Genomic DNA, 19,351 nt, shown 5'->3' on the forward strand with positions numbered 1-19,351 from the left:
CCGGTGCCCTCCTAGGTGAGCGTGAAAACGCTCTGTACAAACAATGCAGTGGGGGGGGGCGGCACTCAGAAAAAAACGACAGGAGACGGCAGCTCTGTGACCGACGTTTCAAAAGCCCTTGGGCTTTTTTTATCAAGGTGCTGTAAAGGTGAAGAACAATTTACAAATAGTACAGTGCTTACCTAAGTAGTGTTGAGCTCCGTCCGTGGAGCCTGCACGCACCGGCAGGGGGGAGACGCTGAAGGATGACGTCACGCCACCGACGTAGACGCGCAGGGCGCACGGAGGGGGGCTCGCCACTGTGAACCAATGAAAACATAACAGCAATGAGAATAAACAAAGTGAGTGACAAAAAGCATACTACGAGTATCCTAATTAAAAAATGGGATACATGAGTGTAAAAATAAACAAAGCTCATTGCGGTATCTTGGATATAGAGTGGGACATTACAATAACAAATAAAACATGATGATAACAATATTAAAATGCGATCTACACACCAGCATGTGAGTCTAAATATGGCAGGATATAAAGGTTCTATAATAAAAGACTATAGTCTAAGAGAGACAACACATCGCAGATAGCATGAACATAAAATTGATATTTAGTCGACCTGTGTCGACACAACACTGTCGAAATCTGGCCACTGTATAATGTGAGAATACTTATAGGAAGCAACTGAGACCTAAATTCTCATTGAGCCCTCTAGGGGCCAGGGTACCCAGTGTATAGATCCATCTACACTCTTTTTGTAACAAAGTGAGAGATCTGTTTCCCCCTCTTAAGGGTGGTGGTACATGGTCGATGATTTTATAGCGTAGTGAGGTGACGGGATGCCGTGCCTCACTAAAATGTCGAGCCACTGGTTGCTCACTTTTACCTGTGGCAATGGCGGCTTTGATGGCTGACCTGTGTGCAGCAGCACGCTCTTTAAATTGGCGGTCGGTTTTGCCGACATAGTGTCGGCCACATGGACAACTGATTAAGTAAATTACAAATTTAGACGTACATCCAAGCCTATGTCTGATCTTGTATTGCTTTCCTGTGTAAGGATGGTGAAAGCTATCCCCTGGCAATAAATGGCTGCATGTGGCACAGCCACAGCAACGATAGCAACCCAGTTTGGGCTTGCTGAGGAAAGTAAGGGGCATGACTGGAGGGTACTGGATGTTGTTATGAACCAAGAGGTCTTTTAGATTTTTACCCCTCTTGTAGGCGCTCATCAATGATTTGGAGTGTAGGGAAGTAAGTGCTGGGTCTGTCTTCACTATGGGCCAATATTTTTTGGCAATGCCGTTGATTTTAGGGCTGTGAGAGTGGTATGAGTTGACCCAGATGACTTTTTCAGCTGTGGAGCTTTTTATTTTGGTTGTCAACACTTCCTGTCGACTCAGGTTGGCCACTTTGTTTCTGGCAATGGTGAGCTCTCGTATAGGGTACCCTCTGTAGAGGGTACCCTATACGAGAGCTCACCATTGCCAGAAACAAAGTGGCCAACCTGAGTCGACAGGAAGTGTTGACAACCAAAATAAAAAGCTCCACAGCTGAAAAAGTCATCTGGGTCAACTCATACCACTCTCACAGCCCTAAAATCAACGGCATTGCCAAAAAATATTGGCCCATAGTGAAGACAGACCCAGCACTTACTTCCCTACACTCCAAATCATTGATGAGCGCCTACAAGAGGGGTAAAAATCTAAAAGACCTCTTGGTTCATAACAACATCCAGTACCCTCCAGTCATGCCCCTTACTTTCCTCAGCAAGCCCAAACTGGGTTGCTATCGTTGCTGTGGCTGTGCCACATGCAGCCATTTATTGCCAGGGGATAGCTTTCACCATCCTTACACAGGAAAGCAATACAAGATCAGACATAGGCTTGGATGTACGTCTAAATTTGTAATTTACTTAATCAGTTGTCCATGTGGCCGACACTATGTCGGCAAAACCGACCGCCAATTTAAAGAGCGTGCTGCTGCACACAGGTCAGCCATCAAAGCCGCCATTGCCACAGGTAAAAGTGAGCAACCAGTGGCTCGACATTTTAGTGAGGCACGGCATCCCGTCACCTCACTACGCTATAAAATCATCGACCATGTACCACCACCCTTAAGAGGGGGAAACAGATCTCTCACTTTGTTACAAAAAGAGTGTAGATGGATCTATACACTGGGTACCCTGGCCCCTAGAGGGCTCAATGAGAATTTAGGTCTCAGTTGCTTCCTATAAGTATTCTCACATTATACAGTGGCCAGATTTCGACAGTGTTGTGTCGACACAGGTCGACTAAATATCAATTTTATGTTCATGCTATCTGCGATGTGTTGTCTCTCTTAGACTATAGTCTTTTATTATAGAACCTTTATATCCTGCCATATTTAGACTCACATGCTGGTGTGTAGATCGCATTTTAATATTGTTATCATCATGTTTTATTTGTTATTGTAATGTCCCACTCTATATCCAAGATACCGCAATGAGCTTTGTTTATTTTTACACTCATGTATCCCATTTTTTAATTAGGATACTCGTAGTATGCTTTTTGTCACTCACTTTGTTTATTCTCATTGCTGTTATGTTTTCATTGGTTCACAGTGGCGAGCCCCCCTCCGTGCGCCCTGCGCGTCTACGTCGGTGGCGTGACGTCATCCTTCAGCGTCTCCCCCCTGCCGGTGCGTGCAGGCTCCACGGACGGAGCTCAACACTACTTAGGTAAGCACTGTACTATTTGTAAATTGTTCTTCACCTTTACAGCACCTTGATAAAAAAAGCCCAAGGGCTTTTGAAACGTCGGTCACAGAGCTGCCGTCTCCTGTCGTTTTTTTCTGAGTGCCGCCCCCCCCCACTGCATTGTTTATATATATATATATATATATATATATATATATACAGTATCACGTGTTGATGGATGCAGCGCTGGCTAGCCCCGCCTATGGCTTGACGCAGCGCCGCTCACCTGTGTATTTGAGTTAATTGTTGTTTGTCAGTGTGAAGCCTGAAGACTATGCGGTAAGCATTGAAACAATGCTGTGCGTTTTACATTAAAATCAAGTTTGATATTGGACGGAGTGCTGCTTTATTTTGGACTTGTATGCTGTTGCGCAAGCAAAATAATTTTACATTAGCCCCATGTCCAATGGGTGTGGTATAGGGTTCCGACAGTCGGGATCCCGACAGTCATTAGCCCAACGTCGGGATCCTGACTGTCCAGACTCAGACAGCATGTCGAGCGCAACAAAGCCCCTTGCGGGCTCGCTGCGCTTGCCACGCTGTGGGCACGGTGGCTCACTACGCTCGGCACCTATTCTATTCTCGATCTATGGGGGTCGTGGCCCTCCACGAGCGAGAATAGCCGGCGGCCGTCAGGAAACTGTCTGTCTGTGTTTTAACGTTGGGTAAATGACTGTTGGGATCCCGACTGTCAGGACCCCGTCCGGCACCCTGTCCAATATGAAGTTACATGCCGGATCATCACAAGCTTAAAGTGAACAAAGGTTTGCAAAACTCAAAAGATGTGCTCTGTTCAGTAGTATAAATTTAAAGTGTGGAATCTTCTCATAAGGCTGGTCAGTATTTCAGGGTTGCATTAAAATAAGAGTACAGAGAGTGTTTCTGCTGCCTACGGTACAACTTGCAATATTGTACAATATGGTTTGTCTACATGTCGAAATGTGTCCATTAGTTGTATTTCTTAACTCTTAGGGGGATTTACTAAAATTTATAAAAAAGACAAGTGGAGGTGTTTACCACATCAACAAATCAGATTCTGGCTATTATTTTCTAGCATGGAATCGATATTGGCGGCCGCCGGGTTGAACCATGTGTACACCACTTTAGGGGTACATTTATTAAAGCTTCTAGCCACCAATCATATTATGGCTATCATTTATAATGCAATAGATAAATGATAGACCTAATCTAAATTAGTTTCTATGGGAATCATCACATATTTTTATTTTTAGAAGCTTTAGAAAAATGTACCCCTTAGTATCCATGGACAGAAATATCATATGGATTACCTGCAATAACTCACTCCACATTTTAAAAGGGTGAATCAATCACATGAGACATTGTTTCAGTGCACTTGGTTGATATAAATGCCGACAGATCTGTTGTTATTTACTTTGGCCATCATGACAGACAGGCACGATGTGATGTATCTCCTTATACGGGGGCATCACATGCAGTCATAGTTAAATCCAGGAGTCACCTTATTTCTCATAGCCAGCAGAATTCTCCTGGGAACAGGGGGTGATTGGCCACAGACAATACAGGGAAGATTCCTGGTAGGCCGATGCACCTGCAAGGCAACCTGTCACTTAAAATATAGGTGACGGTGGACCTGCTTTTGATGGACTGTGAGATGGAACCCTCTTGTGAACATTGATTCTGAATGTTGATGAGTCTGACCCAGACCCACCAGCCATAGCTACTCACACAGCGTAGCTGGAGCCATGACAATTCAATTTGGGTTCCAGCCCACACATTATTTGTTTTCCCTTATATGCAAGAAGGGGGGCTATTGAGGCCTCCGGGTAATTGAGATGATTTTATGCCTCTGGGCCACACCCATAGTCTAAACACATGACCTCCAAAAGCAATAAGGTTTACTTTGTGTGATCAGTCAGACATTTTGAATCTGTGCAGTGAAAGAGGTTCAATGGCGTGACAACATTTAGCAAAATGATTACATTTCCACCAGTCGTTACAGCATTTGTTGAATGCCAGGCATTTAAAACTTTCATAAGAATAGCCACCTCTATACTTCACACAGCATTTTATTGGCTATGGTTGAGGATGGATAGTGCACACTGACCTTTTGTTTTAACTCTTGTGTAATGTTAGCAGGCTATTCATGTAAGATACTGTACAGTACATATGGTACAGTATATGAATGACAGATTCTGATGCCAGTCAATTGCATGTTGCATAGTTGGGAATGCCCCAGACAATCCTGTCCCTGAAAGGTTAGTTTATACATGCCCACGAGAATCATAATTCACTGCCAGCTGCTTGACTCTTGTAACAAACAACTGTATTTCTTCACCTGGGTCCTGCAATGCAGTGTTATATGTGTACCTGTCCGTAATGAGACAAATCTTGTCAAACTTTGTGATCAAGAGACTCACTGTCTTCCCCCTCTTAATAAACAAAAGCTGCTAATTTATACACAACCTCAGATCCATCCAGATTTAGCCGTTTATAAGCCTTTATGTTTTTTGACTTGTGTCAGACCAGCATAGCGGTAGAAGTGCAACTATTTGCAGAACTTCAGATAACTCTGCTCCTTATTGGCCGCTAGGTGTCCAATCGCGCATTTCAGGGAAGGATGGAACAATAACATTCTCCGCTTCTTAAAGTCCATATTAGCTTTGGGTATTGCCATTTTTTTATTTTTAAAGTCTAGGGATACCTACATGGAACCAAGAGTACTGATCCACGCCAGAGGAGCTGGTAAGTATAATTTCCTTCCACAGGTACCCGAAACTTATTGTACAGGACAAGGGGACCGACCTGTGGGGACCATTAATTAAGAATAGCAATTGAATGAATGTAGTATGAAATAAACTTTTATTTTTATTATGTGTCTGTGTGTTATTTAACTATTTGCATTGTTGTAGAACTTCAAGTACCAGTGGGTCCTTTATTGACCCACATACTGGGACTTATAGTTCTCCAAGTCCTTGTATGTGGTGCAGGCTTGCTGGGACATGTAGTTCCACAACAATGTACAATAGTGTATTCTATTTTTTAACACTGCAATCAAACCAGGGGCACTGGGGACAGCCCCAGGCTTCAGCCCAGGCAGGGTTCATCATGGAGGGGGGGACCACCAGGGTCCCTGCCTGGGCTAACCGGTCAGGGGGTTAATGGTTTGGCCGTGAGACCTTATATTATAAGTGTCCCCCAACTGTGCCATTACCAAGCTACCTGTTTGGGCCAGGTGCTGGTTCTCAAAATACGGGGGACCTCTATTCATTTTGTCCCCTGTATTTTGTAAACCAGGACCAGCCCTTGAGCCTGGTGCTGGTTTTAAAAATTCCAGAGATCCCCTATGTCAATCAAATTTCTAAAACCAGGACCGTCTCTTTGAGTTTGGTTATAGCCGTATGGGGGGATCCCCACGCCATTTTTCTTTGGGGGGGGGGGGGGTTGTTTTTTTATTTATTCTTTTTTTTTACACACTGCAGCCAGCAGGCTGCTGAGACATTTGTATTTGGCATCCAGATTAATCATATTTTCCTCAGAATACGGCTGATGCAGGTCATGTGGATTCGTATCCAGCATCGACCATATTCATATTTGACAGTAAATTTCCCCCGTTAAGTTTAAGAAGAGCTGGGACATCCACAAAGCTGCATCTACAAGTCCTTTATTTCTTTCCTTATATAAGTTATAAGCTATTAATATGCAATAACCACAAGTGGCCCAGTGCAGGCAGTTTAATATGTGAATGCCCAGGGGTCAGATGCTACATGGCCAAGTCCACCCCTGGAAGAAACAGAATGACCTTTAATTGTATATTATTAACATTAACACTCCAGCTGCAATAGATCTCCAGTAATAATACACACTATAATAATAATAATCCACAAAGCATTCCATCAGTTTTGAAATCTACAGAAAAGCTATAAGAGGCTAGCACAAGATTTAGCCCTTGCAATTTAGAAAAATAATTAATACCTGTGATGACAAATATCTTATTGTGGACACACCATTCATGCAATTATACACATACAGTTGATAAACTGAGGTGAATCCCTGTGCCTCCCGGCCAGAGTCCCTGGTGCTGTGAGTTGGGAAGGTGCCCCTTTCCCTTCAGTTCTATGGAAGTAGGGTATCTCCGGAACCAGAAAGCCCAGCGGGTCAACCTGGGTACATTTTAACATCCTGATCAACAGAAGTCTTTGGGCGCCAATCCTGATTTTCTGGGCCCTGTGGTTCCGTAGTTAACCATAACTAAATGTGCCATTATAGCCTAAGGGAAAATGGGGCTCGAGACAAGTGCAAGGGCTTGTTGGAAAGGTCTTAGCTTAACCTTTCAGTTGAGCTCAAAAGGTTTAAGGAAAATATGGTATCTTCGGAACCGGAAAGCCCAGTGGGTCAACCAAGATACTCTTTGACAGTCCTGGTCAACAGAAGTCTTTGAAATCAAGTCCCGAATTTCTGAGCCCTGTGTGTCTGGAGTTAAACAAGGTGAAAAAGCTGCAGGGGCAGCGAAACGCGTTGGTATTTGGTACACCCATCCAGCTGCTTTTTAAACCACCCACCATCCTCTCCAGTTTGTGCTTGCCAGTACCGTCTCAGAATTGAAAAACCCATTGAGGCCATCATCAACCCTTGGAGTGAGGGATCCCAGGACAGGCATCACCATTCTTGTGGAAGAACGCCACCTCTGTAATTTTGCCGAAACCAGGACCCCACATCCTCAACCTCCCAAAATCCATCTGTGGAGTGACCCTGCTCCATCCAAAATAAGCGGAGAGAATACAGTGGCAGATCCACTTTATCCAACTGCCTTCTCACAAATAAACCTGTGTATAAGTCCCAAAAAGTGTCCTTTAATATACAATTATGGATGGTGATTTCTGTACACTTATTTTCTCTGCCTCTTAACGGTCTCGCTCTCCATACATGAAAAGAAAAAAGCGTGAAGAAAAAAAGTGGAGATCAGGTACATGAAGATATAAAAAACACTTGGGGTATAAGGTGACTCCCAAAAATCCAAATGGAATGGCTTACACGTGCTTATATGAATACGTGTGAGTAAACTCCTATCTGGGTATCTTTTAGAGGGTCACCACCATGCTCCAAAAGTGATGTGATGTTGGTGCTTACATGTGCTTACATCAAAAGACCCAGAAATATTTTTATTCAACACATACACATTACACTTGGCAGGAAAAGCTTCTAAAGGGGCATACACACAGCCCAACAGGGGAGGCTATACTTAGCCACAGATCACTGAGCACACATCGCTCCACACCCGAGATGCACCCATGATGTGTGCTGAGCGATCCATGAGGCCAATGTTCTCTAATGAGAGAACATTGGCAATGAATAGATTTTGACTGCACGAAGATCTAGTCAGATGATAGGGGTGTGCAGGACCACACATTGCCGTCGCAGGGGGGCATACACAAGGAGCGGTCCGTGCTTTATATCTAAACGATCAGATCACTTAGAAATAGCCCTCATATTGCCCCGTGTGTATGCACCTTAACACTGTGAATGAACAGTAGACCTGTTCTACCCCTTATGCTGTATCTTGTAGCCACAATGCAGGAATATTATATATTATTTCTATTGTGTTGAGTCACCAACTGGGATATGATGGTTTTGGCCAACTGGAACAACCCCAGCCTACCTGTGTTTGTCTATGAAAATGTATAGTACAGTATTTAACTGTATTTAGTCTATCCCCACTAGCATATATATAATGAGTGCAGTGAGTGTGGGCCAGCACTGGAGAAATGACTGGGAGAATGGAGCGGTGGCCATTTTCCTTGCATTTCAGGCATGTGCATTAGGAAAATTTTCTCAGAGACCTGCACATATGCACTACACTCTGGGACAGCGCAGGGTCTCCTAGTGACCCTAGTGCCCAGAGTCTATAGCTTTGCCTGACAGAGAGGAAGGAGCCCAGATGGAGTCTGCACACAGGCCTCCTTTTCTCTTGATAAACCCCTACATAGCACAACACTGCACAGTATGCGGTATCTTCTAGGCATCCAAACTCTCATTTACCATTTATGTTTTATTGTATTTATTAACAGCAATTTACAATGCATAAACACTATACCCATCAGACTATGAAAGTATCTAAGTAGCTGGTGCTTTATAAGGACAAGAGGCAGAATGCCCCCAAGGGCTATAGAAAGAATATACCTTTTCATGTCAGTTATCCTTTGCTGTCAGTTAAAACCACATAAAGCAGTTCAGGCACATTCTGCCATTTCAACACTGGGCTTATATAAACAACCTTGTTAAGTTCTTCATGAAGCATTTGCCAATAACTAGAGATAATAGACGTAAATACTGTACAGCTATACCACAGTTTAGTAACTGGGAAATTCCCAGATATTAAGAATATAGGATGTCATTAGTGGATGAATTGTTAAAATAAATGATGAAAATACAGCTAGAGCAATGACTACATTAATCACTATTACATGTAGCCATCTGTTTTCACAGCATTTTGACATATTTTGATTTAAAGCAGTTTCCCATAGCTCAATGTATGTCACTTGGAACTGATTTCATGTTCATGGAATTTGAGGCTCTAAAAGGGGGGGATGTAATATTTTTTATTGTTTTTTTTTGTTGTTGTTTTGCATTTCTACTTTTTAGTGTTTGTCTGTTTTCTGTTTTCATCCACTAAATGCAATGTCCATCCCTTCATTGTTTGCACTTAAGTACTCTCCATAATTTGTGTCCTGACAAGGCAAATAACATCCAGCCCACAGATAAGACATTTAAATGAATGTAGAAAAGAATTTAGAATATTCACCCTCATTCACAATGGGTCTAATTCATGTTTGTTTGCACATGCTTTAGCAAGTATGATTTTCTATGCTATGGAATTGCTAATGTTGGCAAGTGAAGCTGCCCCGCAGAATTGAAAAGAGACCCCCGATGGGGCTATCACAGTTGTGCACACATTCCCAGCCTTTACGAGAAAATTGGGAACATCTAATTGATGAGATATAGGGTGAGATTCTATGGTTTGCGCTAAATGCGCATGTTTTATTCGCGCACCACATCGCCGCAAATCGCCTTTTTCAAAATCGCACTTTTCAGTCAAAATGCGCATATTTAATGTGATGCGCATTGGAGGCTGAAAAGTGCGAAGAGGGGCGATTTGCGGCGAAGTGGTGCGCTCTATTTAGTCCTGAAAATGTGCGATTTTCATGTCTGAAAATCGCACATTTGCAGGACAGCGCAAAGTGTAAAAAAAAAACGAGCGCGGGGTCCCCCGCCCGAGCATAACCAGCCCCGGGCTCACTGAGCCGGTGCTGGTGACATAAAATCAGGGTCCCCGACAAATCGGGGTCCCCTTGATTTCATGAAACCAGCACCAGGCTCAAGGTCCGGCGCTGGTTCCCAAAATACGGGGGACAAAGTGACTAGGGGTCCCCCGTATTTTAAGAACCAGCACCGGACACAACCAGCCAGCAGGGTAATGCCACAGCCGGGGGAAACTTATTATATAAGCTCCCGCGGCCAAAGCATTAACCCCCTGGCTGGTCAGCATGGGCAGGGGTCCTGGGGAAGTGTGGACCCCCCCAATGAAGGGGTCCCCCCCCTCCAGGACTTACCAGCCCATGCTGATAGTCCGGGGCTGTCCCCGATGCCCCTGGGCGGTGGGCATCGGGCTGATGGCTTGTGTAAAAAAAGAAGTAAAACTATTGTTTTATACTGGCGAACTATGAGTCCCAGCAAGCCTACCCCGCATGCTGGGACTTGGAGAACCACAAGTCCCAGCATGCGGGGCATTAAAGGGCCCGCTGGCACTTGTAGTTCAGCAGTACAAAAAATAGTTAACAAAATCACACTGACACACTGTAAAATAAAAGTTTAATACATACCAAACACACACACACTGATACTTACCTACCTTGAGCCCGTAGGTCGGTCCCTGGATCCTGGGTCCATCCTCCGGGGCTCCAGGGCAGAAGAGTCCGGTTCCGGGGCCTTGGTCCTGGTTCCGGGGCTGGTCCTGGGGTTCCGGGGCTCCTGGGCTGCAGAATCCGGGGTCCGGGATCCAAGTTAGTCCCCAGGGGTACCTAAGGAAGCAAATCCAACTCACCTGGTCCCCGGCGACGACCTCGGAATCCTCTCCGGTGACAGCGCTGGTCCCATCTGCTACCCGGCTCGCAGGACTTTGACAGGCGCTGAGATGTTACTTCCTCGGCGTCTGTATTCAGAATGATTTCTGGCCAATCAGGAGCCGACTTTCTCGGCTCCTGATTGGCCAAGAAATCATTCTGTGCAGAGACGCCGAGGAGGAAACATCTCAGCGCCTGTCAAAGTCCTGCGAGCCGGGTAGCAGATGGGACCAGCGCTGTCACCGGAGAGGATTCCGAGGTCGTCGCCGGGGACCAGGTGAGTTGGATTTGCTTCCTTAGGTACCCCTGGGGACTACCTCGGATCCCGGACCCCGGATTCTGCAGCCCAGGAGCCCCGGAACCCCAGGACCAGCCCCGGAACCAGGACCAAGGCCCCGGAACCGGACTCTTCTGCCCTGGAGCCCCGGAGGACGGACCCAGGATCCAGGGACCGACCTACGGGCTCAAGGTAGGTAAGTATCAGTGTGTGTGTGTTTGGTATGTATTAAACTTTTATTTTACAGTGTGTCAGTGTGATTTTGTTAACTATTGTTTGTACTGCTGAACTACAAGTGCCAGCGGGCCCTTTAATGCCCCGCATGCTGGGACTTGTGGTTCTCCAAGTCCCAGCATGCGGGGTAGGCTTGCTGGGACTCATAGTTCGCCAGTATAAAACAATAGTTTTAGTTCTTTTTTTACACAAGCCATCAGCCCGATGCCCACTGCCCAGGGGCATCGGGGACAGCCCCGGACTATCAGCATGGGCTGGTAAGTCCTGGAGGGGGGGGACCCCTTCATTGGGGGGGTCCCCACTTCCCCAGGACCCCTGCCCATGCTGACCAGCCAGGGGGTTAATGCTTTAGCCGCGGGAGCTTATATAATAAGTTTCCCCTGGCTGTGGCATTACCCTGCTGGCTGGTTGTGTCCGGTGCTGGTTCTTAAAATACGGGGGACCCCTAGTCACTTTGTCCCCCGTATTTTGGGAACCAGCGCCGGACCTTGAGCCTGGTGCTGGTTTCATGAAATCAAGGGGACCCCGATTTGTCGGGGACCCTGATTTTATGTCACCAGCACCGGCTCAGTGAGCCCGGGGCTGGTTATACTCGGGCGGGGGACCCCGCGCTCGTTTTTTTTTTTATTTTAACCCTTTATTTTATTTTTTACAGCAGAACCCTGCACAGAACATTGCGATCTGTGCAGGGTTCTGGCTAATTCGCCAAACAGACCCTGGTCTGAAATAAGTGCGAAAATTAGGCACCTAATTAATGCGATGTGCAAATGCGCATTGCATTAAATAAGCGACTTGTATACTTTTCTATACGAAAACATCTGGATGCGATAAAAATGCGAATTAATCTCGCAAGTTTTATCAGCATACCTTAACGCACATAATATGCGATTTCAGTCCCTTAGCGCATCACATTAAATTTGCGATTTCTATGAAAAATGCGATATCGCCATTTTGTGATCTAATTACCGCAAAATAAGCAAAATCGCATCCCATAGAATGTCACCCATAGAGTTGGTCTATAGCTATGCAGACTGGACACAGCAGTAGTGATGCAGGTGCAAGGTTTTTGTACGTCACAACACATGTGAAGTCTGCTGGAAATCACTCGCTTGTGTGAACATCGGCCATTGTGTATAAACATGTTAATTATTTAATCATTTTTGCACATTAATGTATTATCATATTCTGATTAACCACCTCCTGGCCCCAGAGTTTTGGAACATTTATTAAATTTTTGTGAAAGTATTAATTACTTTGGAGCTGGAAATCAGAGAGGGGTAGATGTATGAAGAGTGATAAGGGAGGAGAAGAAATAAAGTGCCTGGTACTTTATCAGCGGCCATTCATCTCCTAACTGTTAAGCTACAGGCTGGGTTTAAAAAGGTACAGTAATGCTGCTTTCCCACTGCCTACACGGGTAAAGACCCGTTTTTTTTAAACGGGTCTTTAAACGGGTAAGAGCCATAAAGACTCTTTCCCACTGCAGCTTTTAAACGGTAAATTACCGTTTAAAAGCTGTTTTTGTCACATTCACACTTACCCGTTTAAAAACCCGTTTAAGCAGTGTTAAGATAGGGGGGGGGGGGGAGAATTTAAAAAAAAAAACGGCGTGGGGTCCCCCCCACTGCCGAAACCAGCACCAGGCTGAAGGAGCCGGGGCTGGTAATAAAAAATCAGGAAACCCGACAAATAGGGGTTCCCTGATTTTTTACAACCAGCCCCAGGCTCCAGGTCCGGGGCTGGTTCCCAAAATACGGGGGACAAAATGACTAGGGGTCCCCCGTATTTTAAGAACCAGCCCCAGGCACAACCAGCCAGCAGGGTAATGCCACAGCCGGGGGACACTTATAATATAAGTTCCCGCGGCCAAAGCATTAACCCTACCGACCAGTCAGCCTGGCCAGGGGCCCTGGGGGAGTGGGGACCCCCCCAATAAAGGGGTCCCCCCCCTCCAGGACTTACCTGACCAGGCTGAAGCCTGGTGCTGTCCCCGGTGACCCTGGAGCGGTGGTCACCGGGCTGATGGTATTGTGTAAAAAATAGAATAAAAACCATTGTCTTTTACTGGTGAACTATGAGTCCCAGCAAGCCTCCCCCGCAAGCTGGGACTTGGAGAACCACAAGTCCCAGCCTGCGGGGCATTAAAGGGCCCGCTGGGTCTTGTAGTTCCACAGTAAAAGAAAGAGTTAAATAAACACACTGACACACGTGAAAAATAAAAGTTTAATACATACATAACACATACATACTGATACTTACCTATCTTGAGCCCGTAGGTAGCCCTGGTCCTGATGTCCTGGTCCGTGTCGGCGTCTGTATCCAGTCGGCATCCCTGTCGGCGACGGCGTCGGCGGTCCGGAGTCCGAAGAAATCCATTTGGGAAGCTGTGGAAGGAAATCCTACTCACCTGTCCCAGCGCGACGTAGTCCAGGTAAGGTCTTTGCAAAAAAAACAAACCGAACACCCGAACCAAGCGGACAGGCAGAGAGCCACACGGTGTGTTTACATCGTGCGGCTCCGCCCCCGAATGCCGCTATTGGCCGCCTTGCGGCCTAGCGGCCAATCAGGAGCCGCTAGGCCGCAAGGCGGCCAATAGCGGCATTCGGGAGGCGGAGCCGCACGATGTAAACAAACACACGTGCGTTTCCGTCAGTCCGGTCTGGTTCGGGTGTCGGTTTGTTTTTTTTGCAAAGACCTTACCTGGACTACGTCGCGCTGGGACAGGTGAGTAGGATTTCCTTCCACAGCTTCCCAAATGGATTTCTTCGGACTCCGGACCGCCGACGCCGTCGCCGACAGGGATGCCGACTGGATACAGACGCCGACACGGACCAGGACATCAGGACCAGGGCTACCTACGGGCTCAAGATAGGTAAGTATCAGTATGTATGTGTTATGTATGTATTAAACTTTTATTTTTCACGTGTGTCAGTGTGTTTATTTAACTCTTTCTTTTACTGTGGAACTACAAGACCCAGCGGGCCCTTTAATGCCCCGCAGGCTGGGACTTGTGGTTCTCCAAGTCCCAGCTTGCGGGGGAGGCTTGCTGGGACTCATAGTTCACCAGTAAAAGACAATGGTTTTTATTCTATTTTTTACACAATACCATCAGCCCGGTGACCACCGCTCCAGGGTCACCGGGGACAGCACCAGGCTTCAGCCTGGTCAGGTAAGTCCTGGAGGGGGGGGACCCCTTTATTGGGGGGGTCCCCACTCCCCCAGGGCCCCTGGCCAGGCTGACTGGTCGGTAGGGTTAATGCTTTGGCCGCGGGAACTTATATCATAAGTGTCCCCCGGCTGTGGCATTACCCTGCTGGCTGGTTGTGCCTGGGGCTGGTTCTTAAAATACGGGGGACCCCTAGTCATTTTGTCCCCCGTATTTTGGGAACCAGCCCCGGACCTGGAGCCTGGGGCTGGTTGTAAAAAATCAGGGAACCCCTATTTGTCGGGTTTCCTGATTTTTTATTACCAGCCCCGGCTCCTTCAGCCTGGTGCTGGTTTCGGCAGTGGGGGGGGACCCCATGCCGGTTTTTTTTTTAACGGGTAAAGGGCTACCCCTTTCCCACTGCCGAAAAAACGGCTATTACACGGTAAAAACACTGCTTTTTACACGGGTAACAAAAACCGGTATTTGTTACCCGTGTAAAGCAACCTGGAGCTTTCCCACTGCAGCTCTAGCCGTTTAAAAAGGCTAAAAAAACGGCATTTACACGTGTAAAGCCTGCAGTGGGAAAGGGGTATTAGGAGATGAATGGCCGCTGATAAAGTACCAGGCACTATATCACTTATCCTCTCTTATCACTGATGCATACATCTACCCTGTAGTTACTAAAACTGTTTACTTAACATTAGAATAAGTGCTACATTATTTTTACTGACTATATACAAGTTTTACATGGGTCCAATTAGTTCTCCAATTTAAATCCTATTCCATCCTGTTTTTATTATTGAAAACTGATGATCTCAGTGCTGGGTTATGTTGCCTTTCGTGTTTTGCTTTTTCCTTTTCTTATTTGGTTTTCCTGTCTAGATTTTGACATTTTCATATGTGGGCAGACACGACATGTTGAAAGTATATAACAAAGACAGGGATCTTTTGCTATTTTGAAACTATAGGATAGTTTAGGCTTTTAGTTTGGAGAGTCTGCACAATATACGTATATAGAGAGAGCAAGATCATTTTAGATAGATAGACAGAGAGACAGACAGATAGATAGATAGATAGATAGATAGATAGATAGATAGACAGATAGATTAAAGGCCCCCATACACTAGGGCGACTTGTCCTTAGGACAAGTCGCCCCCGACTTCCCCCTGAGCTTCCCCGGCTGCTCCCCGGGGGAGCTTGATTAGATTGGCACTTGATGTGCCATTTTTTACATGTGATAAATCGTCTCGATTTATCACATGTAAAATACCCGGGGAGCAGGGGGGGGGGGGGGGGCTACAGAGTAGTGCTGGTGGTGGGAGCAGGGGGGGCTGGGGACGCTGCGGGGGACACAGGCGGAATGGAGCCGGGAGCTGTCAGTGCTAGAAAAAAAAGCCTATACAATGAATGGGCAGCCTGTGATTGGCTGAGCGCTCTCTCAGCCAATTGCTGACTGGCTGAGAGAGCGCTCAGCCAATCACAGGCCGCCCATTCATTGTATGGGCTTTTTTTTTAATTCAGTACTGATTGAAGCTCCCGGCTCCCCCTGCCCGGCTCTATGCCGCCTGTGTCCCCCGCAGCGTCCCCAGCCCCCCCTGCTCCCTCCACCGCCGCGCCGCCCCACTAGGTCCCAAGTCGGGTGGTCGGACGTGCAGCAGGTCCGACCACCCGACGCAGATCCGATGCGCACGGGACCGCGCATCGGATCTGAGGGGACATCAAAACTAGCCGATTTTGGACCGATTTCGGCCAGATCCGACTGATCTGGCCAAAATCGGACCAAAATCGGCTAGTGTATGGGGGCCTTAAGAGGCAGATGTACTAACCTTGAAAAGTGATACAATGAAGAGTGATAAACCACCAGCCAATCAGCTTCTAACTACCATGGCACAGGCTGTGTTTAAAAAAATGACAGGTAGGAGCTGATTGGTTGTTTATCACTCTCCATTTTATCACATTTCAAGATTAAGTACATCTCGCCCAGATAGAGAGCGTTCATAAAGTCCCTTCGTAGTGCTCCGCAGCCCCTCCATCAGCTGGGAGTCACAGAGTCACCAGAAACCCTGCAGCATGAGCAATTCTCTTTTATTTCATGTCAATACCATTTTCAAAAACAACAATGTTGTCATATTGCTTAATGCAGTTATTTGCTTAACACACAGTCACCGCAAAGTAACTTTTTGAACTCCAAAAAAAAGAGATACCAGCACATTAACCAGAAGTAGAAATAAATGTTTTTATAAAATCATTGTCTGTTATCCATGTCAGCCTTGTGTTGAAATAGAAAAGATAAACCAAATAAAAGTGTTTCTCTGCGCTGTGTGCTTTTTAATTACCGGTAAGTGATCTTGGAATGTCACCACAGACAAACCTATATATCTGCAGCTCATCAAATATTAGAACACCATGCTAACTTGCTTGGATTATTGATATAATAATATAATATATATATATATATATATATATATATATATATATATATATATATATATATATATATATATATATATATATAAGCGCCAGAATAATTAGTAGTTTACAGTCATGATAAACATATTCTTTCTTTTTTTTAAGATTATTCTTGAGCATTTTTGTAATTGCACCCAGGATTCTGCCCATTGTATCAAGTTACACCCAGCAATGGACTGTTTAAACTCTTGGAATTTCATTCACGGCATCTATCTACACTTATTGTACTTATACATATATGTACAAACAACACAAAAATGAAACATAATAGAGAATTCACATTCCTGTGTTAACAAGCATTTTCCATTTTCTTGTATTGGCTAACAACGTTTACATTACAAACTTTTATACAATGTACAATCATTCCCAGTGTTAGATCGCCTTGTCTAAGCATGATTGATTAATTGTGCACCCAATGCTACAAGCAGTGCTAATATTATTGTCACGGTTTAATAATCCACCACTGTTTTATTACAGATTTAGAAGAGAAGATTGATGACCTGAACAAAGAAAATGAAAATAAGGCCAATCAATTACTTCAGCTAGAGGCAAAAGTCATAGAGCTTAAAGACTATATTTTTGATGAAGAAAATAGACTTGCAACCTGCAGAGCATAGTTTTACCTTATTTAATAGTTACATTGTGTGATTTAATATACTTGACTTGTATGTGTCTCAATAAATTTATTTTAAACCATATTGTCTAAAATTATTTAGTTTTAGCTACTTAGTTCAGACATGACCAAGCTATGGCCCTCCAGCTATTGTGAAACTACAAGTCCCACCATAACAAAGTGGAATTAGGAGTAGACAGTTGATGGATGGCGCTGTGTGTAGTTTTCGTTTCTTAAACCTTAAAAACCGTTTACAATGTAAATGATCCAACAACGTAGGTCTCATAGAAATAAAACAAGAACATACCAATGTCTAGTACAGGTATGTCTTGTGCTTATGATGAAGGGATATAGGGGAGTTGGAATTTAGATGCGTACCCTTACTCACACTATGATGAAAATAGACGCGCATATAATGGTATTGTTAATAGGCTGTGAACAATTCTTGTGATAAAGGAGATAAATATGACCTGTAAGGTCTAGCTTCTTGGATAAGGTATAAGATCAAGGGATATGTACCGTACTCACACTTTTCTATGTGCGCCTCTTATATCACGGTTTCTTTTTATGTCGTTCTCGATAAATCTGGATAGTAGATTTTTGAAAGAAAGGAGTAAAACAAAAAATGCCAATGTCTAGTCATTTTCTTATACCCAGGTGGTAAAGTAGGTGAGCTGGAATGTAGATGCGTACTCATCATGCTTTACCACAGTTTTGCTATTAGGGAATGCTAAAACTATGGCAAGGCATGCTGGGATGTGTAGTTTCACAACAGTTGGAGGGCCATAGATTGGACATGCTTGATCTATACAATGTAATCATATTTATTTTGCGGTATGTAGTGAAGTTGCTGACAGATGGAATACCGATTGACAGAATTCCCACAACCAAATGCATATATTGACACATACACACCACCAAAAATCTAAACACCAACAACATCAAAATACCGACAAGTAAAACACTGACAGGAGAAAACACTGATGCAACCACAATGACGACAGTCAAAATAATAACATCATGTGTACATCATTTTTCAAAAAACTACTTGTTCATACTTTACCATCCGAGTGGACATAGAGAGAAAAATATAATAGTATTCCGAGCATAGCGAGGAAACTCCGTACACTAATACGGTATCCATGTTAAGGGACATTGGCCCTTATTCTGGTTGGTGCGGTAATGTCCGCGTGCGGTCGGTCCGCCGATGTTTTGTGTCTGCGCATGTGCAGAGGCGTCTCTGCGCATGTGAGAACGGGACGCATGAAATGTGTACACTACGAACAGGGGGTGGAGAGGGGCGTGAAGGGCTGTTTGGGCTCATTACCATATGTTTACACCCTGCGTTTCATGGGCGTTCCCATGAAAACGCTGGGCGTACGTATGGTAATGCGGTCGTGACGCACGTGTAGGGGGCAGACATATGACATTGCCGGATGTCAGCTGCCCGCCCAGATCCCTGCTTTTGCACGGAGAAATGCCCGTGTGGTCTGAGGTTGCGGGAGCTGCCTGACCACTCGGTCCTGCATTCGATGGTCTGCGACCATCGAATGATGGCGGAGGTTCCCTGAGATGGAGGAGGTGTATTCATGAGAAATATACTTGCGGTCCGATCGGACAGCTTCTTACCGCATTCGGACGGAGTGAGCGATCCGTACGAAAGGCGGGGTTTAGGACGCACGGTCCTGGCCGCATATTCGGCTCCGTCCGCACAGACCAGAATAAGGTCCCTTGTGATGCCATCAGTCGCTATTCAGACCTGAGAGAGACATGTTGCAGATGT

General features: G+C 45.3%; 1 protein-coding gene across 1 annotated transcript in view; it reads left to right on the plus strand.

The window, feature by feature from the left end:
- LAMB4 (laminin subunit beta 4) overlaps positions 1–17,572 on the plus strand; it is a 127,350-nt gene extending 109,778 nt beyond the window's left edge. The window contains exon 35 of the mRNA XM_083180169.1: positions 17,433–17,572. Within this exon, the coding sequence (XP_083036295.1) occupies positions 17,433–17,572 (140 nt within the window). The remainder of the gene's footprint in view (positions 1–17,432) is intronic.
- The last annotated feature ends 1,779 nt before the right edge of the window (positions 17,573–19,351 follow it).

Source organism: Crinia signifera, chromosome 4 (assembly GCF_055691185.1).
Source record: "Crinia signifera chromosome 4, ASM5569118v1, whole genome shotgun sequence".
Lineage (NCBI taxonomy): Eukaryota > Metazoa > Chordata > Amphibia > Anura > Myobatrachidae > Crinia > Crinia signifera.